Genomic DNA, 26,275 nt, shown 5'->3' with positions numbered 1-26,275 from the left:
TGGAACTATGCTGCTTTCATTCCGGCTGCTCCTCTCTCCCACTCCCATGCTGCAGCTCCAACATCCACCCGGTCTCTGCAGCTACACCTCTGCTGTCGGAGCATCAGTCTGCATGCTGCCGTGTCTCCGGGTACGAGTCGCTGGCCGGCTTCGCGGGGCGGTTTCTCTCCAGGCGCATGTCGGACGCTTTGCGCACTCCCGCTGGAGTGCTGCAAGGAGAGGTTGCAGCTGCATAGCCGGACAACCAAGACGATGAGGTGCGTCAGCGTGGAGATAACTCTCCACTCTCTCTCTCTCTCTCTCTCCTTGCCTCGCTCCCTCTCCTGTCGCCTCTTTGACTCGTTGCGCCATCTGCAGTAAATGTTTGGTATCTGACGGCTACTGCACAAATGGTAAAGAGGTGCTGGTAAATAACAGTAAATGTTGGAACTTTAATATTTAGGAGACTGATAACACCAGTGATGGAAGAAAGTCTTTAAAACTGCCAGTCCCTCACTGTAATAAGTGTAATCTATTACATTAAAGTAATGATTATTAAGTACAGAATTGCCAAAGTGAAAACAAATATTCCTTACAAATGACTATTTAAAAAGCAACAGAACAAATATAAAGAAAACACAGCATTACCATCCAGAGAACAGTCTGCAAACACGTAAACTGTCCAGCCGAGCCTTCAGCTAACATATGTCATACACAGGCTGATCACAGCGTGTGTCCCGTCACTTAGCCAGAATAAAGCTCTGTCCAAAATGATCCACCATGTTTACCACCAGCTGCCAGATCCTAGTAAACCCATGGAAATGTTTGTTATATCAGCAGCCATAGTTTGCAATATGTTCCCATAACAATCCTCAGTTGTGGCAATAATGTCCTTTGTGTACTCTCAGACCATCACTTTCCATCACAAGGAAAAGAGGGGGTCTTCTAACATTAATGAAGGAAACGTAATAAATCAAATAGGACCCAATGAATTAAAGACACATTTATTAGCAAAAAGATAAAAGACAAACAGTGACACAAACATATTAAGTGGGAGAATGTTCATCTACAGTATTTAGGTGAAAATTGTGATGAAAGAACCAGGAGCAGTGGTAATTCAAGTAAAGAACTCAAATAACAACAAGCCTAAATTTTTGATTTTCTCTTCTGACGGAGAGGAGACTGCACGTTCCACTGCCTCAGTCCGGGAGCTCTGAAACACAGAAAGAACACTGCATTTTGGGAACAGGCAATGAGGCAGAAGACACTGAAATGCTAAATTAGGGATGTAACGGTTCTGAAACAGAGGTTAAACCGCGACACAAATGTCCACAGGCTCATGTTGTGGGTCCAGGAAGAATAAACCACTGTGTCAGCCAGTGCAACAGCATGGACCATACTTGGTAGTAACAGTATAAGATGACAAATCAAATATCAAACTACAACGCCTGTGTTAAACTAAAGACAAGAAGCGGTTCACTTACTGCTGCTCATTTGAACGCACATGAAGGACACTGGTCTCCCCGATCAGACCTGCGAGGACACAGCAAAAACAGACACAGTTAAACCTTAAACATGCGAATGTCAGAGTTTGACAGAAGCTCCTCAGCTGTAGAGATGAAGCTGATTTTAAATGAGAACAGAGCTTCTCATACTAATGAGCTGCAGTCAGAGTGGCTTACTTGTTCCACGGTCGCTGAAGATGGCGCTGACTCCTTCATCAAAGGTTAGGTTCACGCTGACACCTGGATCACAGGGTGGAGGTGACAACACTAAATTAGTTATTATGCATAAAGATTTGACATCAGTATTAGTCAGTCTAAAATGAATACAAAAAAAAAAAAAAAACATGAACATAATTGCATGAAGAACACATTCTTGTAAGTGTGTGATGTGGGAGAGCTCGTACCTTTTGGTGTACTGATGGCTCTGTAGTTTACAGCTCCTTTAGGAATCACTGGAAACAGACACACAAAGCAAGAAGGTTGAGTGATGTCACTGCCTAAAATACTGAAGCTGGACACAAAAACTATCATCAGTTTGGATTAAATATGAAAAAGTGAAAAATTTTCTGAGAATCACATTTAAAAAGATATCAAATGTTTCTCCTTAATCTAAATTAAACCTGCAGGGACTGATGTTTTGGCTCTTTCGCTGTAGTAAACTCAAAGCAGATGACATTCATTTAGAGCAGTGCTTGTTATTCACCTGATAAATCGAATGTGTAAAGCTCCTCTTCCACTTTCTCCCTGAATTCGTTATACAACTGAAAACTGTTTCCAGCCCAGGAACTTAGCTGGAGTCGACCAGCCTGAAGCTTCTGAAACCTGTTTTTTTCCCCACTGTTCTAACTGGCAGCTGGTTAGTGAGGTTCAGCTAAGTCTTACCTGTTCCCTCCAGACTTATTGACTTGGATTGGACTTGATCGTCCTGCTTGGATATGCACCCACGCCTGATAAAACACACACACACAGAGAATATGTCCATGTACTGACTAGATGTCAAACTACATAAAACCAACAGTGTGACTTTCTGATGTTCGGCTTCCGTGATGGAAACCTACCTGTCAGTGTGTGATGGTCTTCTAAACTGGGGGTTTGGACGTGGTGGCTGGGGTGTGGCAAAGGTGAATGGGAGCAGGGGCCTGGACTTCACAGGAGAATTTTGGACTGAACCCTGATGAGAAACCGGAATCACCAATAAACCTTCAGTAAATGTGTAGAACTCAGAGACACTTTTACACAACACTTGGTACTAATGTAAGACAATAATATTTTTTTCTTAGAAGATTCAGTAATTCTTAAACATTACAGGCTCTGCTCAGCCCACCGGCAGGCTCCCACTGACAATTCAGAACAGAGTGAAATCAGGATAAGAGACAGGAACATGTAAACAGACAGAGAGCTCTGCGTACAAAATTTCCTAATATTTTTGCCCATGTAATTTCCCTTGGATCTAAAAAAAATAAGATGTTTTTTTGTCAAGTTATTTCAGAGAAAATTACTGTGTGTCATTTTTCTAGGTGGAAGAGTACCGACACTTTCTGAATGTGTTCTCCTCTCTCTGTATACTGACCTGTGCGCCGTCAGGCTTGGCATCTCCTGTCAGGCTACAGTTGTCCATCTGTTCCTCCATCTCTCGCTCCTTCTCAGCTTCTTTCAGGGCAAACTCCACCTCAGCCGCCAGCTGCTCATCTCCCGAGAAAAACTCCTTCACCTCGTTGCGGTAGTCCTGCATGGTCACCTGGTGGTAAAAACAGCGTTTGCAGAATTGAAATAATTTAAAGAAAACTCTACACCAAGACATTGAAAATAAATCTATTCTCTTCTATCTATTTATTTGTAAGGCAGTGATAATGTTTTCACTAAAGAAAACTCTAAAATCATTATTTGATGGAATAGCCCCAATTAGCATCCCTGTTGTCGTGCATTTTGACATGCTCCCCACCAGTGTTTCACATTGTTGTTATTAACTGTGTACCACTCCTTCTTCAAGAAATCAAACAGGATTCACATGGTCACCCAGTCACTACCTCATGAAGAAGAATTAGATGTGCTGGGGTAGTGAATGCTATTGTCATACAGACTGTTTTACAAAAACATTGCAGTGGTCTTTTTTCCCAGAGCTCTATATAAACAATACGGTGTATAAACTTTGTCGATGGTGTCATTGTGCTGCACATCAGCTGTCCCTTCGTGACTCTAGTGAACATACAGAGAGCCTCCACATGCATATGTTCATGCCGTGGTCTTACCTGGAGGTACGCCATGAGGTCTTTGAGGACTGGAGAGCGTTTCTGTTCCAGCAGATTCTTCAGGCTGATGATGAGAGGAACTGTGTTCTCTATGAAGGCCTTCTTCTGGACCTGTGGAAAGAGCACAATGCTGTGGAACTCACTACTGCATACATACGTAGTCTTCATTCTTGCACTATCCAATTATGGACAGTAAAAGGAATGTTGCTAGTCTTCTTCAGTAAAGAGCAGTGTAAGTGATTAATAATTAACATTTAGTAATGAATGTCTCATGACTCCATGTCCATGACTCATTAGTTTAAGACAGTAACTCAAGCTGTGAGGAAGATGTGAAGTAGTGAGTCTGTATTAAAAGAGGTTCACTTGACCCTAGGGTCCCTCAGGCTAAACTAGCTGGTCATGAACGACCCAGGAATCTGTCTTAGCTGAAGCAGTTCCATCAGGAAGAAGAGGTTCAAAATTCCTCCTGAACCTCAATTAAACTTTCAGGACCAATTTATACAAAAACCAGGCTAGTACAAACAGTGTCATTGCTTTTTCTTGTACATCTGCTCCCCAAACTGAAACCATAGGAAGAGAGCTGAAAATCTGTGAATTTGCTCTTTAAGTGCTCAGGTGCTCTCAGATTTGTCTAGCTTTACCTGAGACACCACCTTCTTCTGTGCAGCCTGCAGGACGGCCTTAGCCATGGTGGCCATGTTCTCCTCCTCTGGTTCCTCCCCTGCAGCACCTCCTGCTGGAGCACATATGGCTCTCAGCTTCATCTCCTTCAGACTCAAGATGTTGAAGGTCTCAGACAAAACTTCAGCACCTTCTGCATCCAGAGGCAGCTCTTCATCTGCAAAGCATGCTGGGGTAAAGAGGTAATAAGTTAATACTGTTCTGCCCATACTGGTGCTTCCTAATAGCATCATAAAGAAGAGATGTTACGAAGCTCAAAGATGCATGGTTCTATTTATGACAGCTTTATGAGTGGTATTCACCCAAGACAGTCTGGTTGATCTTGTTGGTGATGTTGAAGCGCTGGGCATCTGTGAAGTTCTCCAACAGGAAACGGTAGATCCGAAAACGTTTCTCACGGTGCTGAGCTCCTTTCAGGGAAAACCGAACCTTTTCTCTGCATAGGTTTTAAAGGAATGAATGAACAAAAAGTGATTGAATAAAGTTAAAGTAATCTCCAGCTGGAATTGTATTTACAATTCATTTGAAAATATAAAAAAAGAAGTCAAGTCAAATGTGAACTGGATGACAGCTTCCTACCTCTCACTTTGGGCGAACTTGTTGTAGGATTTGTGTTGGGTGTAGGAGTTGAAATGGAAGATGCACTCGATGAAGTGCTGGCTGAACATTTCTGGGTTCTTCTTCAGCAGCCGGTGGAGCAGACAGTATTCACACAGACTGGGACAGGAAACCAGAGAGACTTTAATATTACAATAGACTTCTTTGTGAACTTTGTGAAGCCTTAAAAATTGCCTGTTGCCTGTGACCAAAGGTGTTCACAGTGTTAAAACCCTAAAATAAACGAGACACTTATTTATAGTGAAAAATGATTCAGTCTTAAACATTTGAACCTCTGGTATGATCAGTTCATTTATAGGGGGAATTTGATACAGGTGTTTCAATCAATGGGATGGTAATCGCATACGAGACTGGAAGGTTTTGCCTTATTTCAAGAGAAGGCTGGGTCTTCCACTGTAATTATGACTGTGGAATGACCTGAAGCAGGCAACTATTACTGAAAACCTTTAGCTTAATTAATTGCAGCAAAAGTGGCATGGATTCCTGTGCCACACAAATACTTAAGAATGAATTATTTTTCTCATGAAGAAATGAATAAGTGTGTTTTCTCGTTATGTGGATTTAGGACATGGGTTAAAATCTGATCATGTTTAAGTCATATTAGTGCAGAAATAGTTTTTCCCATTCACTGTGACCCAGTGCTTGCTTAAGGGGCATTGTTGGGTTTCTCTCTGTATAACTTTAAGATCTTTGCCTTAATATGCAAAGTGTCTAGAGATGTTTGTGTTGGGATTTGGTGCTATATGAATAAATCTGTATTAAAAATTCTGTAAAAGATCACAAACTTTCATCCCTGTGGTTTACCTGGCGATGGCAGGGACTGGGTCGACCAGCGCCACCACGAAGCGAAAGAAGAGGGAGCCTTTCCACTTGACAAATTCCTCCTAGAAAAAAAAAGAATCAAAGGCAACAAAAGAGAAACATTAAAACACATCCTGCTTAAAGAAGAGTTTAGCAGCATGAAGATGTCTGGGTCAACCTTTTTTGTAATCTGTGAACCTGGCAACATAAAGACACTGGTAATGAGCAATCACATGTTAAATTAGTGTCAATTACAAAAAGTCCAGTCCTGGCTGTTGCACTTTACCTTTTTATTCATCCTCCAATTTTAGTTTTTGTTGCTTATATTTCAAATTAACTCAAGAGGCATGACAGCAAAAATCCCTTTCAAACTCAAAATGATAATGCTGATATGGATGCAATGATCTCATATGGAATCAGTCTGTAGTAAAGAACGTGCGGAACATTTCCCACCTGGAGCAGGTTGGTCAGCATGATAAGAGTCTGCTCCCTGATGACGGCTTCATTGTCCCGCAGACATGCAGAGATGTTGGGGATGTAGTGATCCACAATGTTGGTGTATCGAACACACAGATCACACATAATCACCACAACGTTGTTACGCACGGCAACCTCTGTGCCGACCTCCAGCTCCCTGGCAAACACAGGCAGGTACTTCTGGACCAGTTCCTCATGTTGCAGACACAGTTTAGCTGCACCAAAGAGACGCCAGCAGAGATGATTAAAGGTCAGGAAGAAGAGTCCATAGAGGTTACGAAGAGGTTAAAAGTCCCTCATTATGGATAATGTTCTACAGACGTTACTGAAAGAGAAACCGAAGCTGAGATGACAGCTTACCTAAAGTGATTACCCCATGGGCTCGAACTCTGGTAGGCATAGAGTTTGCTTTGAACTGGGACAGAGGCAGCGAGGCTGGAAGCTCCTCCTGGCACTCTATCAATGACCACAGAACACATTGAATCAAAGCAAGAACATAAGTATATAATGTAACTATTCAATGTGTTGATTTTTAAAAACAAAAACTACCCTGTCACACAGCACTCAAGTTTACTTCAGTTTTTCCATTTCCTGCTTCATATTTCAACACTGCTACATTTCAGAAGCTAATATTATCATTTTACTCTATTACATTTACTTCATTACAAATAGTTCTCCAGTAAAATTATCTGAGCACCTGTTTCAGTCTCCTCACCTGCCACTTTGTCTGAATGTGTTGTGAGGACAGACTCCACCAGCAGCACTGTCCTTTTGCCAATCTTGGCAGGACAGTGGAGTGACACCACACCCAGAGTGTGGAGGTGTTTCACCTGAAAGATAGAATATTTACAGTTATGTTGCACTAAGCTAGGATGGTGCCACCTGTAATTTGGACACAAAAAATAATGTGAAAAAATAAATAAATTAAAAGCATAAAAGCAAAAATACAAGCATAGTTTTATGAATGCCACACTCTGATCACATCATAATTTACTGTATATTAAATGTTATTGTTGTTTCATACAAGAGACTAAAACTATGAAGATCAGTGAGGCCAGACATTTGGTGGTTACAATGGCAACCACCGAATGTTGCTGCACTTGCTTTGTTTAAAGCTCCAAAGTTTTTTATTTGTTTACAACACAAGCTCCAAAGGCTCATGAAGCTTCATCCACTTGAGTGTGGAGGTGTTCGGGTCACTAGTGTTCAGGTAAGAAATGAAAGTCAGCTAATAGTTCATTCTTACCATCAGCTCCTCATTTAGGTTCTGGGTTCCCGTTTTGCTCAGTATGATGGAAGCTAAATAGGCCTCACAGACTGTAACCAGCTCACCACAGTGCTGGTCCATAAAAGCCTGAATGCAGAAAGAATGTTGATATATGACACTGGAAAAATTATTTAACACTGTAACCATGCTAGAGAAAAGTTCTTCTGTTCTCTGCTGGTTGGTGGGCTGTTATTGTTCATTTCCATTTTGCTCCCTTACATTTCTAATTATCAAACACTAGCTTGTATCAGAAGTCTAACCTGAGTCTCTTTGATGTCTTCAGTGCGGCCGAGCAGATAAAGAGTCTCCACAGCAGCACTGATAACCTCCAGCGACAAAGTGAACGTTTTCAACCAAGACATCAGATCATCTGATTAAATAAATGACAACACGTTATGACAGTTCCAAAGAGCTTCTGTGAATTTTCCCCATCATTTCATTACTTACTGACTATCCTTTCTTTGGTATCTTCGTTCAAATGCACAGCAATGTCTCCCATCACACACAGGATGTGGCAGCAGGTTGTCACGCTCATATCCTTTGAACTGAGAGCAAACAGAAGTGTATAATACATCACAAATAACACTGGCTTCTCACTTGAAAATAATGCAAAGGCTCCAGGTGAATGAGCTCATCTTTTATTTTTTATAAAAACTGTATATTCCTCTCACCCGACCATGTGGTCCCAGGCGTCCAGAATCTTGTCGTAGGCCAGCCTGGGGGACGAAGCGACAACCTTAGAGAGCAGCAGCCAGGCTCCAGCTGAGTGATCCGTTTCAGTGTGTGAGATCAGGTGGTTGATGAACGTCGGTGTAAACTTCTTCTGTTTGGCCCAGATGGTAAAGGCCCTGCTGAAATATTGGCTGGACACACGGGAACTATATCAGAAACAGCTGCAGAGAATGTGCTTCCAAACAAAAAAGCTATTTGAAAGTCAGCAACTATTTTTAGCAACAATTATTTATTTGGATGTGTTCTTATTTGGTATGAAACTAGACAAAATGGAGTTTGTCCAACCTCAGGTTCTGGCACTCGTGACAGAGCAGGCCCAGCAGGTCCCAGGTCAGCCTCTGACTGGCATCCAGGTGGCGGCTGGCAGAGTACAACTTAACCTGACAGAGCAGCACCTGGTCCAGAGCCTCAAGGGCCTTGTCCTGCACTGAGGTCTCAGAGTCCACCACAGCCGGCACTATGCCATACAGCCATGCCTTCTGCACCACACTGCTGTCTGGTTTAGCCTGATGATCAGAGGAAACAACACTCTCCTTTGAACCTCATCTGTGTTTTTTATCAGGTGTACTGTCTCACAGAGCTGATGGGCAACACTCACCGCCAGCAGCTCTCCCACGCACTGCAGGGCCTTCTTCTTCACAGAAACAGCCGGGTCTCTGCAGCGCTCTGACAGAGTCGACAGGTTCTCCCAGCTCATAGGGATCACACTGTGTTTCAGAAGACCTACCAGGGCCTGTGGAAGGACAGCAAAGGTCAGATGTTCACCTTTTACTACAAGCACAGAGAGCCACAGCAGAGAAACATGAAGCTGTCTGGTAAAGCTCAGTTCCATGTACCTGCAGTGCAGCTTTCCTCACATTAGTCTTTGAGTCTTTTACACGCCGCAGGAGAAGAGCCAGGTTCTCTTTCACTGTATGAAGCACATGTAATAAGTCACATCTCATCTCAGCCTCAACTGTAAATGGTTACAATGTATAGAAAATCATTTTCAATGACACTCTGAAGGTTGTTTGTCTCACCCTCACAACCTGGACCGTCAGTGCTGCTGATCTCCACTGTCCTGAAAGGCAGCGTGCGGTAGGTTTTCTGAGTCTGGTGGGAACTGAGGCTTCCTAAAACACACAGTCACAGCTATTAATACACCAAAATTCCAAACAACACGCACTTCACTATGCCAGGTCTGGATATCAAACTTAAATCTTAATACTTGATCAGATTTTAAGCTCTGTTTGCTCCCTACTTCAGAAACATATTTAACCAAACCACCTGTCTTCGTGACATCTCTGAAAAAGGTTGTTCCGTTAGAAAAGTAGTTTTGGGTTCACTTTCTTTTAGTGGACAAACTGATTTATTGATTCATTGCAACTCTAAGTCAGACAATCAAACAGGCTGAAAACTGATCACTAGAAAACCTTTTGCTATAATGTGTATGTTTTTACAGGAAATAAGGATTTCAGTAACCCCAAATTTGATCCATATTCTTAATATGGTGTCTAAAGTGAAGGGCTATATATAGACTTTCTAAAGCAACAGATTATTAAAGGCTTAGTCAGGTATATAACTTCAAACGTAGACATGCTTTGACTCCTTTGAGTATATGCTAGTGAGACCTATCTCACTAGGTTATACTCATGTGTGACCCTGTCCCAAATATCCTCTGTAGTCAGACAAACACCAAACTCAAAAAATAAAACATTAAGTGTACCATATGTGATTTCCCCCTCCAGTTCTGTCTGGGTCCCAGCTGTAAATAGAAGAGTGGACAGGTTACTCTAGTGGAAAATGTCCTCATAAACACAGCACATAGCAGCTCTAAAAAAGATTTGAATACAAAAATCAACTTTTTTCAATCTAAAAGAAGCAATTTCTAAACTCTGCCTGTTAGGTTTTGTTTGTGTATGTGTGTGTTTTCTCACTGGCAGAGAAGAGGTTGTGGACAGCTCGGGTGACATTGAGTGAAGGCAGCTCCAGACACTGAGCCAGGCAGGCGAGGGCGTGGCCTTGCACAGTGGGCGATTCGTCCGTCCGCTGGGCGAACAGAATGCTCTGGATCAGGAACTTGTGCGGCAAAAAGCTGGCGAGCTCCAGGTCCTGACACTCCTCTGGACTCCTCTCAGGCTGCTCCAGCAAAACCATCACCACATCCACGGAGAACAAGCGGTGCACCATCTACAGATGCCAGCATAAACAGACTGCACAAACTGGGATTCTAGGGTTCGGAGAAGTGAAGTAAACGAGAAACCTGGCTTCCGTAATAAGGGATGAAATTAGATATTTCTCTTGAAGAATGCCATGTATACATGTAACTGGATTTCAAACCTGCTTTTTGCAAGCATGTGCAGGACTGATCTATGTAGATATTTCAACAAAAAAACAGCCCAAACAACCAAGCAACATGTACTGTAGTTGGAACATAATTAAAACAAGAGGGATGAGTTACCTTTGTGTGTCTGGAGAAGTTATACAGCCACTTGACGAAGCGGGCATAGTCTGTGCTTGTCATCTGGGATATCAGCATACCCACAGCCTGGGCACCGTGGCTTCGAAACTCGCTCTTCTCCACCATCTAAACACCCACAGCACAAAGTCAAGCTGGGATAACACATCAGCTGATCACAGTATGAAATCTACCAGCACCAATATCTCTTCAAACTAAAGTTTACACTGAGATAGTGGTCAATTTGTCTTCTGACAAGATTTACCTGGAAACAGATGTGCTGCAGGAGGATCTGCAGGAAAGGCAGCGCCAGTTCCTTCAGCTCATTCACAAGATGACTGTTATATGTCCACACAAATCAAAAGCAAAGTCAAAACACAGCTTGTAAAATGTCAGAGGTTAAAGGTCTAGACATGCCTCAAATAATTAACAATGAAGAACTCTGATTGTGAAAGGTCTTTGCACTCCATCTATCTCCTTTTTACAAATCGTCCAAACATTAACTCCTTTTAGTTCAATTATCTCAATTTGTTCTACAAACCCAACTCCACAGAAGTTTTTCAAAAAATTTATTCTGACATTTGTTCATTTATTTTATAAATAACCCAAACTTTTCAGATCTACTCAACTGATTCAACTGTTGAGTTACGTTGTCACATCACCTTTTCTTTCAATGACAACCAATATTGTCTTTTTTATGACTCATGCTTTCAGTGGAAAGTTTCCCCAATGGAGGAGAATCTTTCTGCATTATGTCCAGCTGGGTGGATAAACAAGTCATGTGCCAAATTCTGTCAAAAACTGAAACTATTTGTTGTTTAAGGGCCCCCTCATCCCCAATATTAATACATCATTTGCTATACACAATAATAACCTTTATACAATTCAGTCTGCAGTTTGTTTAGCATGTGATTAAAGTTCAGCTGTTTACCAGACAAAGTGGATGGCCTGGTCACGAGTTGCGAGGATGGACTGGCTGGGTATGAGGAGGGTGGGCTTTCCTCTGTTGCCTTTATTCATCATCAGGATTATGTAGAGAAGTCGGTGGAAAACCCTCCGCAGAGACTGGACAACAAAGACATTAGTTTAGATTTGAAACATGCCTCTGTTATGCCATTAAGGACAATCAGTTGATCATTTGACATTTAATCATTTGATTGCATTTAGTGTACTTACCTTAGATGTAAGGGTATTATTTACTTTGAAAATTGCATGGTTTGGTAGAGTAACTAGTTAGTATTTATTTAGAAAAACATGCTGGACTTGAACAGGTCTAGAGTATGACTAGCAGCCTGAAAAGTGGTCTGTACAACATAAAGCTTTTGTATGTTTAGCTTATCTCTATAAGCGACACATGGTTACTGCTTCACTATAAAGAAGGAGAAAGCTGATTATTTTCATCCATATTGGTAAAAAAAAAGTTTCAAATTCCTGCAGCTTAAAGTTATTTTATGAGACCTGTTTCCCCAGTAAGTTAACAAATCTGTAACTATTGGCCCAATGTGGACTGTGATTACTGGATCTTACTTCTTTCTGGTCTCCATGTTTTGGTGTGCAGAGCAGCTGCAGACCATAGAAAGCCATCTCAGGAACACTCCTCAGCTTGTCGATATCACTGTTAATACAACAGCTGTCAACTGTCATCTTTTCCAGTTCCTGGATAAATTCTTCAACATGACAGAGAGAAGTTGGGGGACTCACCCTACTGCAGTAAAGGTTAGCTCTCCAATGACTGGCTCAAAGTACAGCAGCTTACTAAAAATCTGCAGAGACAATGTAAACAGGTTACGAATTCAGTGCGCTACAAAGCAGGTGTAATGGTGGAGTCAGTAGTCACCTGTGTGATGTTGCTGGCGCTTTGTGTTCTGTCTTTGAGTGGAAATGTTTGCAGTAGTCTAAGGACGCTTTGAACCAGAAGAATAACAGCATCTCTGATCTTCTTTAAGTCCTGACCAGAGAAATGGAGTTCCTCTTCCTCATCCTCCTCATCTGCCTCATCCACTTCCATCTGCAGACAGGCACCATCATTTCCAGACATTTGAATAATACAGTAGGTCTCCTTCTGTGGCAGACCCAATGTAATGAAGCTAACCAGATGGCACTAATTCATCACAGTGATGCATTATCACAACATACCAGTAAAGGGCTAATTTGAAAAGTTAACCTTGTCAGGGTAACTCTTACATCATGGTTTTGATTTCTGATATACCTCTGCAGGGTCTTTCCGCTGTGGTTTGGAACGCTTGCCCTCTGTCTGAGAACTCTTTAGGCCATCCTTCTTGCGCTTCTTTCCAGAGTCCTGAGGCCAGCAGTGAGAAGTCATGTTTAAACACGTCTCAAACAAAACCTCATGGAAAACCTTGTTGGCAATGCTCCCTGGAAAAAGTAAACACATATACAAGACATGAGGACAAAAATGAAAACTGTGAATAGAAAATACTTAGACACACAAAACATTATGAACCAAAACTGCAGTTCAACATTCTGGTAATTTCCATGTTTCCTATGAATATCTTTTCTGCTAACATAGTTGCGAAAATATTTTCTAATGATTCATTTGCCTTTTAAATGGGAAACTAATGCTATAGTAAACCACGCCACTGGAACACAGAACTGCTGTTTGTTAATGATGGAAATCTGCACGCGTATGTGGATATTCAACTTAAAGAGATTTTACTACTAGTAATTTACAACAATAACAATGTCTACACTGTTGTTCTGACCTATCTGAGTTAATCCGATTTTTTTTCAAGAATCTAAAAGGGACCCCAAACAGTAGGGAATTTTTCCTTACATTTTATGCAAACAACCTAAACTTTATAGATCAATACCAGGACAGTATTATCCACCTTGTTGGATTTATTCAGAAGCAAAAAACACACTATAGAGGAATGTGGGTACTGTTTAAATAGTAAGAAAAAAAAAATTTAAACTCTTAGTCTTAGGTGTATTTCTCCGATTTCCTCACCTGGGATTCCCAACAGCAGCAGGTAGAGCGAGGCGGCATGCAGTGCGCTCACTCTCTGCTGGACACTGGCCGCTTTGGCTTTTCCTGCCAGAACAAAAAAGGACAACACGGCCACCAGAGACTTGACTGACACTCCGCTCTCCCCCAGAACAGCCCAGATACTCTGCAATACAACATGGGACACACTTAGTGCTTACTGCTGCTAGCAGGCACATGACATACTTTCCGGAGAGCACGGCATAGAAAACCTATAGAACTTATATACATTTCTCTTCAATAAAAAAAAAAAATAGACTTTCACACACAGATATTATTTTTATTGTTATTATTGTTAAATCAATTAAACATCTATTGGTAAAAAATGTTAAACTAACAGGATGATTTAGAAAATAAGTTAAAACATAAATGATTTTAAATTTTACAGACTAATCCATACTTGACTGCCTGTACACTGTAAATAATCATTATATATACACAGGTAAAGATCAACTTTACCTGTGAAGCTCCATCCTTGTTTGTAGACTGTTGTTGGTCACCAGCATGGACCAGTAAACACTGGTACAGGTTCCTGAAGGCTTTGTCTCCACCAGCTGTCAGTTCTTCCTCTATGGTGTCATCCAGTGGTTTTCTCTCAGTAAACTCCACATCCCAAACTGCATCCACCCAGGCTGGAAATAACAACAGTAATCACATGACCTGAAGTGATTCAACATCACAACTGTTTTTATTGAGGGACATTTTCAGTTGGTCATTATCTTCTCAAGACAATGATACTCGGGATCTGTCTGACACATCGTCTTCATCACCTATAAGTCTTGAGTAATATTATCAATTAACTGTTTGGCTGTAAAATGAAGAGATGAAGCTTGATGTGCCACGATAAAAGACATCAGTTTAATCTACTACTATATTCTTTGTATTTTGCTCCATAAATTACTAACACTATTAACTAATTATCAAAATACACTGCCAGTCGAAAAAAAAGGCACACATTATGATATTTCATTGGACGGCCTTTAGCTTAGGCAGACATTCAGCATGGCACTGTGTCGATAAGCTTCTGTAATCTGTCACAAATGTTTTTCCTGTCTAGAGTTGCATTTTCTATTGCATGTTGATGGGAGAGTTGGACCGCTGCATAAAGTCTTCTGCAGCACATCCCAAAGATTCTCAATGGGGTTAAGGCCTGAGCTCTATGGTGGTCAATGAATCCTGGCATTGTCATCTTGGAATATGCTCATGTCATCAAGTAAGAAAACATCCATTGATGGAATAACCTGGTCATTCAGTATATTCAGGTAGTCAGCTGACCTCATTCTTTGGTCTAATAACTTTTTCCATTCGACAGTTCTTAACCCAGTTTTAGTAGTTTCATCAATCTCTTTAGATGTTTTCCTTAGATGTGTTCTTGTCATTTCTCTGACACACACACCCTTAATTATTACTCCTACTACTAGTGTTCTGTTCTGTTTCCAAACCTGGAGGATTCGGCTACATTGACAGTGGTGTTAATGGGATTTGGACTGTTCTGTCTGTACAATCAACAGGATAACGTTACGAAAATCAACCCGGAAAATAGCAACGCTGTCGGCTAGACCTAGTTTAAAATGTACCACTTTATTCAATCTTCGTATTCTTATACTGAGAATGATGTGTTGAACGGACACAAAGCTCACAGTTTTACCTTCTGGGATGTCATGTAACTTGAGAAACTGCAGCGCAGATATCAGCTCCATCTTGTTTATGTTTTGAATCAGCCCGCCAGAAATGCAGCTCGCGTCTTCTCTTCTACTTCCTGTTTGACTTCAACGACGGACTCCAAACCACAGAGAAATGTGATGCCGCCACCTGCTGGCCCGGAAATGGAACCGCGTCTTCTACTTTGTTTAAATGAATTCATCTTACTAGGCGCTTTTCTGCATTTTCTGTTGTTTTTAAAATCAAATCGTGGATTCCGATTATCTAGAAATCGTCTTTTATTTTTCCTCTTACATAAATAAACTGAAAAAGATGTTAAATGTTAAAGGATCTTTCAATTTCTCTACTGCTTTAGTTGCACCAGGAGCATATTAGTGATTTAATAATAATAGTAATAATAATGTATACTTTATTGATCCCCTTGGGGAAATTAGTTTTAGACAGCTGCCAGACTGAATCTGCGCTACTACGGGGTTTCTGTGTCTTGTCCAAGGACACCTCAGCAAGTAGCTGTCCTCTGTTATAATCACTGTTGGACTAAGCTGTATATTAATAACGTCACATTTAAGTTTGCCCCATGGTTAGTAATTACCTGCTTTCTCCTCATCCACAATACCACCAATACTCTCTTTCCTACATTGCTGACATTAACACAGGCTGCACGTTACAAAATTACAAGACAATTGCAAAATAGAAGTGAGGTTTCCACCCTGTTTCTTGCACACAAATCACATCTGGCATTATTTCTTGTTCATCTATGAATTGCTTGAATGTGTCAATTTGCTAGAGGAAATCTTGCATTCCACTGGAGCATCGCCACCACATCTAATTAAACCACGTTTCCTGCAGACAGTTGTGTCACTCCACCATGGTGGACTGCAGCTTTGATGATTCTCTAAGCTTTCTGAGCTCTAGCTGTGCTCTTAATCAGTCCTACTATAAAGGTCACTATAGGTTTTACTTTTTTTTTCTTGTCATTAAGAATTTGACTGGAGATTCCAGCTTGTCCCTGTGGATGTGCTTTCTCACCCACTCTGCCACTTGTCAGTTTTGCTGCCTCTGCATATGACAGTTTTCTCTCCACCCTTACTTTGTTTAGTGCCTCTCCTGTCAACAGTTTGGAGACGCACCCTCTCGCTAATCCCCTCATCTTGAGGTTACATGCCCAAACTTTTGACAACTGAAGCAGCTTAATAATCTTAAAATGTAATCATATAAAATGTTGCATCACTTATCAGTCGTTTTGGAATCATTTCTTCATGTGATTCATTTGTTAAATTCCAACCTTAGGTTCTGCTTGATCTTCAGTTACACAAAAAAATAATAATTACAAGGAATATGCTCCAAAACGTATTAGTCTGTCGACAAATCCTGTGATCCAGACTCACAGAACAGTTGGGCAGCTTGATAGGTGGAGCAAAAAGTTTTTGCTGCCTCTTGATCAGTTTAGTGCACATTTAGAAAAGCCTACCCAAAAGACTACAATGTTTAAGGATGTAGAGCACAAAACATAAAGCTGTTTTCAAAATAATCTATTGAGTTTTTACTGCACCATGAGCAGTAGAAGTAGCATAAATCAACTGATTATAAAAACTACAACCACACGTGGTAGTGGTGTGGATTTAAAAGCATGTAGCTGTAGCAGCCAAAGATGACGTATTTTGCAGCGGTGAGCTGAGGCAGGACAGATTGATTTTTAGAACACCAGCCTTCAACCATCCTTTGTGATAAGCTTTTCAAATACCATTCAGAACTGTTTGCAGGCGTGTGCTGTTGTTTCTTCTTATTTCTGCCTCTATTACTTATTACTGTATCTCTAAAGTCTAACTCTAAATTATGCAAACTAACTGCTCAGAGCAAACATATCGAAATAGAGCTCACATAAATAACCAGCTGTAAACAGGATCTATAAACTGAATTGTATAACAAATAATCTTCGGTTTTGCTGAATTATTATTTATTTATTTATTTAGGAAAGTACATTTAGTAAAACAATATATAAGCAGCAGGATATGATGTGCTAGGAAATCCCATTTTATCCTGATTTTGTACTTTTTGAACCCAGATTGAATTAGGAACCCTGATTAAAATAGAAACACTAAAATCCAATTGATTGTAAAACAACATCCTCTGCACAGTTAAAAAGGTAAAATGAGAAAAAGTTGGTGCCATGAAACCCGTATTTTCTTTCTCCTGATGGAGTTTTACTGCTTAACAAGTCGTATTCTTGTCTTAAAGCTTCAGTATGCTGCAGATGAGCTACTGTGACACAGGTAGTGTGATTGAGTGAGTGACCATCAGATTGTTTGTTTCAAAAAGGCTACTAAAAATGTCAGAAGTAGTTCCTCTAGTTCTGACATAAGAGGGAAGTGGATGGAGAGGGGTACAGATGCCAGCTGATGATCCACCAAGCACTCCTTTTGAAGCATACTGATGTCTTTATGGCAGATAGTTACTATCAGTTGAGCATTTCCATCTCTTCCTCCAGGGCTTCCACATTATTCTCTTTGCTGTACGTGGCCCATTTGTTGAGCCGGCTGTACAGAGGCAGCCCCCCCTGCTCCCTATAGAGGTAGACACCAGTCACTCTGTTCCAGTTCGTGCTGCAGATGGGACTTGCACTCTGGCTGTCGGGCATCCCCTCCTTCTCCTCCTTCTCCAGCGCCACGAAGCCAAAGAAGCTCCTAACACTCTCTGCAGCGAGGAGGCGGGCGTGGACAGCTGCCGTGCGTTGGAAGAGGCTGTTTTCACTAGAGCGGTACAGGGACCAGTAGTCCTCCTGCTGGTAGCCCAGTGGAGAAGAGCAGCGCTTCACACACAACATCAGGAACACCATCAGAGACATTCCTGCCACCAGCAGCCAGCCTATCAGCTGAAAACAACAGACAGTAGACATGTCAGCACCTTATGTAGGTTTCAAGCCACCTGTTGCACATTTATCACTTCAGTTGAAAAGGAGCGTTAGGGATTTGGGGATGGAACAGGGTCCACACAAGTACACGGATGCAGACGCCTTCGGTCGATTTCACATGATGCAAGCTTGAGCTGTACCCTACTGCTATAGCATGAAACTATGTGAGAAAGCTGACACCATCTGTTACCAACTCTTAGAAGAAGTTCTAACTGCACATGTCCATTACATTTCCATTAATTTAGACAGGAATTAAAATTAAAAATGCTGGAGAGAAATTGCTTTTTTCTGGACATGGAAACATTTGAAGCATTCAGTAACCTGCAGTATATCGCAGCCTTGTGGACTGAGTTTGCACACATACTGTGCACTGTGCGCTCAATATGTGCTGAGAATATATATAAGTTAATATATAAGTGCCCATATAATGCAAAATCAACTTTTTGGTAAAAAAAAAATGTAAAGCTTTTTTTTAATTGTCCCTTTGGAGAGGGTCTGTTCACATCCATTTGAAGACTTGAGCATGAGTAACATGAGAACAAGTTTTTGCTGCCACAATAGAGATGGGTGGGGAGTTTCTACTGGGAAGGACTCAATTTCTAAAAAAAAGGGGGCCATTAGTATAGAGCTATGTAGGTGTAGGAATCTAACAGTAGAAATGTGAAAATGTAATGAACTTTTGGTTTGTAGGTGATTTATCAACATATTCTTTGTTGGAATAGTGTTTTGTAAAAACAGTGTATGATGATGCTACCAGATTAGAAACAAAGATTATGGCATTCAGATAGAAGCAAGACTGGTTTAACAATGCAATGGCAGAACACAGTGTTTTTTTCACTGCTATTCCCACCTTTTTTTAGTAGATTTTTAATGAAATGCTACAATAAATACAGTCAGAGCAAGATTTAAACCAGTGACTGGAGTTATAAACAAAGCATGAAATGTTCCACCACCTGAGATTCATATTTCAGTCGCCGCACAACTTCAGGTTGGAAGTTTTGTAACTCCTTAGGGACACTTTCCTTACATGGGAATGTTGCCATCATCTCTGGTCCATAACCCGAGGGGAAGTTCTCCAGTGTACTGGGGTCAACAAATTCACTGAGGGCACAAGTGTACGCTTGGCCCTGCAGCAAAGAGATTACTACCCACGTCAGTGGAGCCACCACAGCTCGACCAATGATGGTTCCCAGCAGAGCGAAGGCTGCAGCTCCTGACAGCTTCCGGCAATTTCTGAGCCGGCACTCGGACACCAGGTCCCAGGTGCTCCTGTTCATCATTATTCCTATGAGCAAAAACACTAGTGCTGGAACACCAATGACAGCCAGGCCATAGATGTAGTTCCTCCCTTGGGAGCAGGGACAGTCAAAAGCAAAAACATTGTACGCAGTTTGACTGGCCACAGTTCCCAGAGCAATGAGACCATTAAAGATCACCACATCTTTGCTCTTGAAGAAGAGGGATGCAAACCTAAAGTTCTCTGTGATGAATGTTGCAGCAGCAGCCATGTTGGGAGCTGCTGAGAATAGTAACTGAAGAGTTGTGTTTGTTGTTTGGTTGGTTTACAGCAGTCCGGCTGCAGAGAGAAGACAAAGAAGAAGAAAAGATGAGAACTAAAAATAAACTAAGTTTAAGACAGATTTCAGTTTCAAATAAAAACTCATTTCAGACGGAAGCGTTGGGACATCTGTTTCGTTATGAATGAACTCAGGTTACTAGCAGAGCTATATTTGTAATATGAATACTGTTGCTATCTAAAACACTAAAAAACCAAATGCTGTTATACAAACCTACGACGCAGCAGTGTCCTCAGGTGGAACATGTGACTCAGCTTTAATAATCCATTATAAATAGTCCAGTGACATCTTAAGAAAAAACTCGAGTCCAAAACAAAAAATCCACTCAACAACAGTAAAGAAACAGAGAGAGGTCCCCGTTTTGTGTGTGACTTTGAGTGTGTGTTAGCAGTATGGGCGCCAGTGATGACTCACAGTCAGGGCCCGCCCTCCACGAGTGGAAAAAAAATCTAAGAAATGTGGTGTGCAAGTAAAAACATGTGTTGGGTAGCACAGAGCAGCGCCGGGGAAACACAGGAACTGAGAGCCTGAACGACCCATACAGACACACTATTATGTATCTGTTGATGTGGGATCATGCTTTCTGCAGAACGCGTTAGAGTGTTGACACTGCCCCTAGAAAGCTTAAGTCCATGATTTGCTTGGAATCACAATTTGACTTGTAATTTAATCTGTCTGAATGTCATCTGATTCTGAATGTGCTTCGAAGGAAAAGAAAACCTCAAGGAGATCTGACCATTCACACAGGAGTTAACATAACTTTTCCACGACCACAAGATGTGTTTTCCAACATGGTTGTTTAAGAAATGAGAAGCTACTCACTGCATCAGTTCGGGTTCAACAACTTGCTGCCAGCTGAAAAATAATCATCCATGCAGTAATTATCCAGTGGGAGGCTCTTACCTATTTGCTTAGTTTAAATACAGGTGGTGATTGTTTTTTGGACGGGCAGTGTATGAAGAGATTTCATATACTCCACCAATCTGTCCAGTGTTTTTCCTCGACCCTCAACCGGTCGAGGCAGATGGCCGTCCACCCTGAGCCTTGAACACTGCGTCTTGAGATAAGATCTGTTGTGATTTGGTGCTATACAAATAAAATGTAATTGAGTATTGAGTATTGCCATTGTGCAACTTGTACATGTAAGAATAAATATTTTACTTGTTACTTCATCACCTTTATCACAGCATTGTAACTTAACTTACTCTGCAAATGCAGTTTTCTAAAACAAATAGTATATAGTTAACTAATAAATGAACACGTACTATAATGGACACATTTAGTGGTTAACATCAGTTCGACCATTACTAGCTATGTTGTTTTTGTTTCATGTCATGTCTCTAAGTAAGTAAGACCGTTTTTTTGTTTTGTTTTTTTTTTTAATAAAGGAACAACAGATTTGGGGAAGCAAGCTAGCTCAGCATGAAATTCAAAATCAAATCACCCAGGTCATCAAACACTAACACTGTGTGAAAACCTTACATGCATGATCAAAACCTGTGACGTGTCAGGTAAAAATATTTATCCTCCTTTGATAAAAAAAAAAAAAAAAGATCTAGAGAGACAGAGTACAGACTTTCAACCTCACACATACATTTTACATTTTAATGATAAATATTTATTAATTAGTTTCAGTAGAAACAAATTAAATAAAGTAAAAAACTACTTTCACATGAGTCTGTAAGTTTGTTTATTTCCAATTGTCCATTTGCATGTTTCCGTCCAATCCGTGTGGGTGAGCTCCATGTCAACAACCTGTATGCAAAATCAGGGAACCCAAACCCTCCTATATTCAAATGCACTATGAACCATATGTAGGAAACATAGTCCTCACCACTACTGCCTCTATTTAAGGAGGCTCTGCTGTGTCTAATGTGAATGTGCTGTTTGTCCACTGACTCCTGCTCTATGACCTTTGACCTCTTCCCAGATCAAGCTGTAACAGGTTTTGGTTAGATGTTTACGGACAACATGCCTGGAGGGGGGTACTGTACAACACCTACACCAACTACACCTTTAACATGCTTCATCTTAAGGCTACACTAGTCCTACCAGTTTAACATAAACATCCATTTTTTTAAAATTGCTTTGTGGTTGTTTTTGTTCTCTTTGGGAATCTTTTGCATCTCTGTGTTATTTTGTGTCTCTTGCTTTTGTCTCTGCTTTTCAATCATTTTGTGTCGTTGGTGTTTCTGTAGTGCATCACTTTATGACAAGTTTAGTCTCTTTTGTCTCCTTGCTTTTGCATCTCTTTACAATAATTTAGTTTGGGCTCTGTTTTGGATTGTTTTGTGTTTCTTTGGCTTTGGATTATTCAATGGTTGTTTTATATGTCAAGCGTTTTTTTTGTGTCTCTTTAAAGACTGAAAGAAGGATTAGACATTTACTGTTACCAGAGAGCACACTAAACCAAACATCACTGCAGGTGTCCTAGACATCAGAATATAAAGTCTTCCCCTCACGGTCTTCCCAGGTAATACACATTTTGGGTCTGTGGGCAATCCTTGTCACGTCCAGTTCCGGTTTATTGTAGTACCATTTGTTGAGGAGCTCATTCATCTGTTCCTGCTTTGTCACGCCGTGAAGTCGCTCCTCTTCTTCATCCTCCCACTCCTCTTGGCAGTTGGCAAGAAAGGGCGGGTGGGGAAGACGGAGTAAGGTGTCCTCCCTCATGTCCTCAAAAAACTGCACCACACATTTCCGGGCAAAGTCACGGGCGTGCAGGACACAGGTTTCGTCAAACAGCTTCTGCTCCACATCCAGGTAGTTGCTCCAGTAGCGCGTCTGCAGGAAGGTGGCGTGGTCTTCAAAACAGGGTTTGATGAGGCGTCCCATTGCTCCCATTACGATCAGGATGAGGAGGATGGACCAGCCAACTGCCTAGACAGGGCGAGGAATGTTAACTACACAAAGGCAAGAAAAGCTGTCAGCCATGTGGTGCAGTGAATTTGTCAGTGACACCTGTTGTATCCTGTTACAGAAGCTTTGTATGTGCTCAGATCCTGAGCAGTAATGTAGCATGACTGGTATATCTGGTACATCTTCATTTTAACTTATCAGCTTACTTGTGAATAACAGCGGACATAACGAGAGACTGCTTTGCGGAAAGAGCTGTTTGTGAAGATGATGTCCTCTTTACAGGGCACTTTGGCCATGATTTTAATCACATCCAGACCCGTGTTATTGGGCAAACCTGAGGAAACATACCACATGATGCATCATTTAGATGATGATGGACTATTCACTCTCTATGACAGAAGGTTGAATGCGTTTGCAGATACCTGAGAAGAGTGCAGGGTCCACACTCACACTGAAGGCACAGATAAAGATTTTTCCATCCAGCAAAGTGACCAAGATCCAAACCATAGGGGCAAGCAGTGCCCTCTGTAACATGGCTGAGAACAGATACCTATAGAAAGACAGAGAAACACATTTCATCAGTGCAATAGTTAAAACTTTAAAGGTTTGCTGACAGTTTGCTAAATTTGGCTTAAATTCGGGTTCCTAGTGCACAGTGACTACTGGATTTAAGGGAATTCTTCAATATCTGTGTGTTACAAAGCTGGAGTCAGAATGCAGCTAGCTGAGCATAAAAACTAGAAGCAGACAGAAACACTTAACACCTCTACTGTGTTGTTTTAATCCTGACTTGGGTTATTGACACCAAAAAAACAGACCCAGCACATTGCAGCAGTGGGTAGGGGGAAAAGGAAGAGTCATACTAACAATAATACAAGGCAAAAAATAACTGTACAGTTGCTCAGCATTTATACACACATGCAGTCATGCAGAGGAACAGGTGAAAAGTACACAAAAAGTATTGATAGCTAGTGCAGTAATTTACCGAGACTAAATTATGATTACATAGTAATTGCACAGGAAATTAACTTGCAAATAATCAGAGGGAGTTTGAAATGTTGATGATTACTAAATGTGTTGAGAAAACAATCAACAAACAAAATTTGCTTCATAATGTGATTTGATGTAGGATGGAATTACAATAAAGTTGAAAATATCTTAAAAAATTAAAGTTTCTGAGTTTTGCTTGTTGCACCACATTGTCAGATGGTCAGATTAAACCAACCTAGGTTTAAACTAGGTGTAAGCTCCAGCATGTTTGGTGTGGACCTGACGTGGGATGACCACAGTGACTGCATAGTGCCAACAGTGAAACATGAAAGTGAAAGTGTGTTTATATGAAGCTCGAGTGCAAAAGGTGTAGAGAGATGATATTTATAGATGGAACCAAAATACGAGTATGGTCCAAGTCCGAGAAAATAATGAATGAAAAATTACTTCACTGATGAGTTTTCTAAAAGGAATAATTTGTGAAAAAAGCTTGTATGAACCATCAACAAGAGATTCAAATCTGTAGAAGTGCAGTAGGCAGTTATACAAAATATTTTAAAATGTCAAAAATGAAATCTCAGTAACGTAGGGTCTACTAACTTTTGTTGACATTGGACATCTTTCATTATGGCTTGATTATACCTGAACATTTCTGCTATTCCAATGAACTAGTTTCATTCCTCTTTGACTAAAACAGATCACAAGAGAATCTGTTAGCAGTGAATGAGAGCTTGTCACTTCTTCACCCACAAATGAATCCTTAAGATTCAAATTCAGTGCCTATAAAAGGTAAGGTGAAATCAGTGTTTGCATTAATATTCACCCCCTTCGAGTTTTAGCGTGGAGTCTGTGTGGATAGGTCTCAGTTAGGCTTGAACATCTGGACACTGGAATTTTATGCAATTTTTCTTCGCATAACTGCTCAAGCTCGGTCAGGTTGCGAAGGGATCGGGTGTGAACAGCCCTTTTCAAGTCCACCCACAAATTGGATTGGATTGAGGTCTGGGCTTTGACTCGACCACTTCAGAACATTCACCTTGTTGTCAGTTAACCATTTCTGTGTATCTTTCACTGTTTGCTTCGGGTCATTGTCTTTCTGGAAAACAAATCTTCTCTCAAGCCATATTTGTCTTGCAGACTGAAAAACATTGTCCTCCAGGATTGTCCTATATTTTGCCCCATTCATCTTACCCTCTACCTTAACAAGCCTTCCAGGGCTGGCTGCCAAGAAGCATCCCCACAGAATGATGCTGCCACCACCATGTTTCACAGTGGGGATTTTTTTGTGGAGATGTGCAGTGCTTGGTATGTGACAAACATAGTGTAACATAGTATGTTGGCCAAGAAGTAGTCCACTTGACCATGGAGTCTTTCACATGCCTATTGGCAAACTCAAGTCGTGATTTAACACGGGTTTTCTTCAACAGTGGCTTTTTCTTTGCCACTCTCCCATAAAGCTTTGACCGGTAAAGAACCCGGGCAACAGTTGTTGTATGTACAGTCTCTCCTATCTCAGTTGCTAAGATTTGTAACTCCCTCAGAGTAGTCATCAGTGTGTTAGTGGTCTCTCTCACTAGCGCTGTAACAGGGAAGCTAAAGAAAACAACAAAAGTTAATGGATGTTTCAAGATATGCTACAGAATTATACAGTATCAGTCACCCTCTTGCACCTTACAGTACTAAATGTATATATACTGTATATATATGACCTTTACATGGTAAAAGGTTTGATGTAATAATTATTTGAAAGAAAAATATGGTCAGGACTCCAAAGGTTGGTTTTGTGAGGAAAATGAATAAGGGATTGCACCTTCCCATGTGCTTTACTGACAAGAAAGTGACACAGACAGGACAGAAATTATCCTTAGTGTCAAGAGTTCTTTATTATCTACATGATTCTGTGATAGTAAAAAAAGGAAAGAAGTAACTCACTTTACAACAGAAGGATTTTTGGATCTCTTCCCAATGGGTCTCAGCCACTCGTCCATCATTACGCCTGTATGTCTGTTGACCAGGACCCCCAGGAAGAACAATATGATGGGCGGAACTATCATTACTCCCAGAGAGTACAGTTTGTTGTACTGAGGAAGGCACGGACAGTTAAAGTCGAAGCTGGTGTAGAGCTTGACGCTGACCAAGGCCAGGATGATACAGATTCCATTGGAGATGGACTCAGAGTTGGACTGGAAGTACTGTAGGACTAACTTCAGACGCTCCATAGCTCCTAAATATACTGCAGGTAATGTTAGTTGGAAAAATAGATTCTGTTTTTTTTTTTAACCAATATTGGAAACAGAAATAGTTCCAATAGTACCTTAAAGAGCAAATAATGTTTCTGTAAAAATGTTAAAGAAGGATAAATCTCCAACAGTTAAAGTATGAGCCAGTCCTTTTTGGAGAAAAGACTTAAATCCACAACTTGACAACCCGAGGATATATTAGTGGAGTATATCAGTTCCGGAGTGTGTTCTGGACTGATGCAGTGAGAGTCAGACTGCCTGACTAAACCTGAGCAGGTGACTGAGC

General features: G+C 41.0%; 3 protein-coding genes across 3 annotated transcripts; all 3 read right to left on the bottom strand.

Moving 5' to 3' along the window:
• Positions 1–967: 967 nt before the first annotated feature.
• On the bottom strand, positions 968–15,518 carry ncapd3 (non-SMC condensin II complex, subunit D3). Its single transcript, XM_026356772.1, has 35 exons — positions 15,399–15,518; positions 14,210–14,382; positions 13,715–13,877; positions 12,956–13,122; positions 12,584–12,754; positions 12,448–12,509; positions 12,274–12,361; positions 11,678–11,811; positions 11,012–11,084; positions 10,750–10,875; positions 10,226–10,478; positions 10,015–10,053; positions 9,329–9,421; positions 9,146–9,219; positions 8,908–9,042; positions 8,595–8,815; positions 8,249–8,440; positions 8,025–8,122; positions 7,838–7,947; positions 7,557–7,664; positions 7,026–7,140; positions 6,671–6,766; positions 6,287–6,525; positions 5,837–5,916; positions 4,994–5,131; positions 4,717–4,850; positions 4,375–4,583; positions 3,734–3,844; positions 3,055–3,222; positions 2,543–2,655; positions 2,367–2,431; positions 1,889–1,936; positions 1,662–1,724; positions 1,464–1,512; positions 968–1,192 (listed from the first exon to the last, which is right to left on the bottom strand). The coding sequence occupies exons 1-35, from the start codon at positions 15,448–15,450 to the stop codon at positions 1,126–1,128; spliced, it is 4,227 nt and encodes a 1,408-aa protein (XP_026212557.1). The 5' UTR covers positions 15,451–15,518; the 3' UTR covers positions 968–1,125.
• A 1,845-nt stretch (positions 15,519–17,363) lies between these two features.
• Positions 17,364–20,284, bottom strand: LOC113158241 (calcium homeostasis modulator protein 2). The gene is made up of 3 exons (XM_026353994.1): positions 20,114–20,284; positions 19,277–19,899; positions 17,364–18,284 (listed from the first exon to the last, which is right to left on the bottom strand). Exons 2-3 carry the CDS (start codon positions 19,829–19,831, stop codon positions 17,871–17,873), a joined length of 969 nt encoding a protein of 322 aa, XP_026209779.1. The 5' UTR covers positions 19,832–19,899; positions 20,114–20,284; the 3' UTR covers positions 17,364–17,870.
• Positions 20,285–22,327: 2,043 nt separating this feature from the next.
• calhm3 (calcium homeostasis modulator 3) lies at positions 22,328–25,968 on the bottom strand. Its single transcript, XM_026356369.1, has 4 exons — positions 25,682–25,968; positions 23,182–23,309; positions 22,966–23,093; positions 22,328–22,780 (listed from the first exon to the last, which is right to left on the bottom strand). Exons 1-4 carry the CDS (start codon positions 25,966–25,968, stop codon positions 22,331–22,333), a joined length of 993 nt encoding a protein of 330 aa, XP_026212154.1. The 3' UTR covers positions 22,328–22,330.
• Between the last annotated feature and the right edge of the window lie 307 nt (positions 25,969–26,275).

The sequence above is a fragment of the Anabas testudineus genome, chromosome 15 (assembly GCF_900324465.2).
Source record: "Anabas testudineus chromosome 15, fAnaTes1.2, whole genome shotgun sequence".
In the NCBI taxonomy this organism is placed as follows: Eukaryota; Metazoa; Chordata; class Actinopteri; order Anabantiformes; family Anabantidae; genus Anabas; species Anabas testudineus.
The sequence above is the reverse complement of the archived record's forward strand: the minus strand, read 5'-3'. Positions and strand labels throughout refer to the sequence as shown.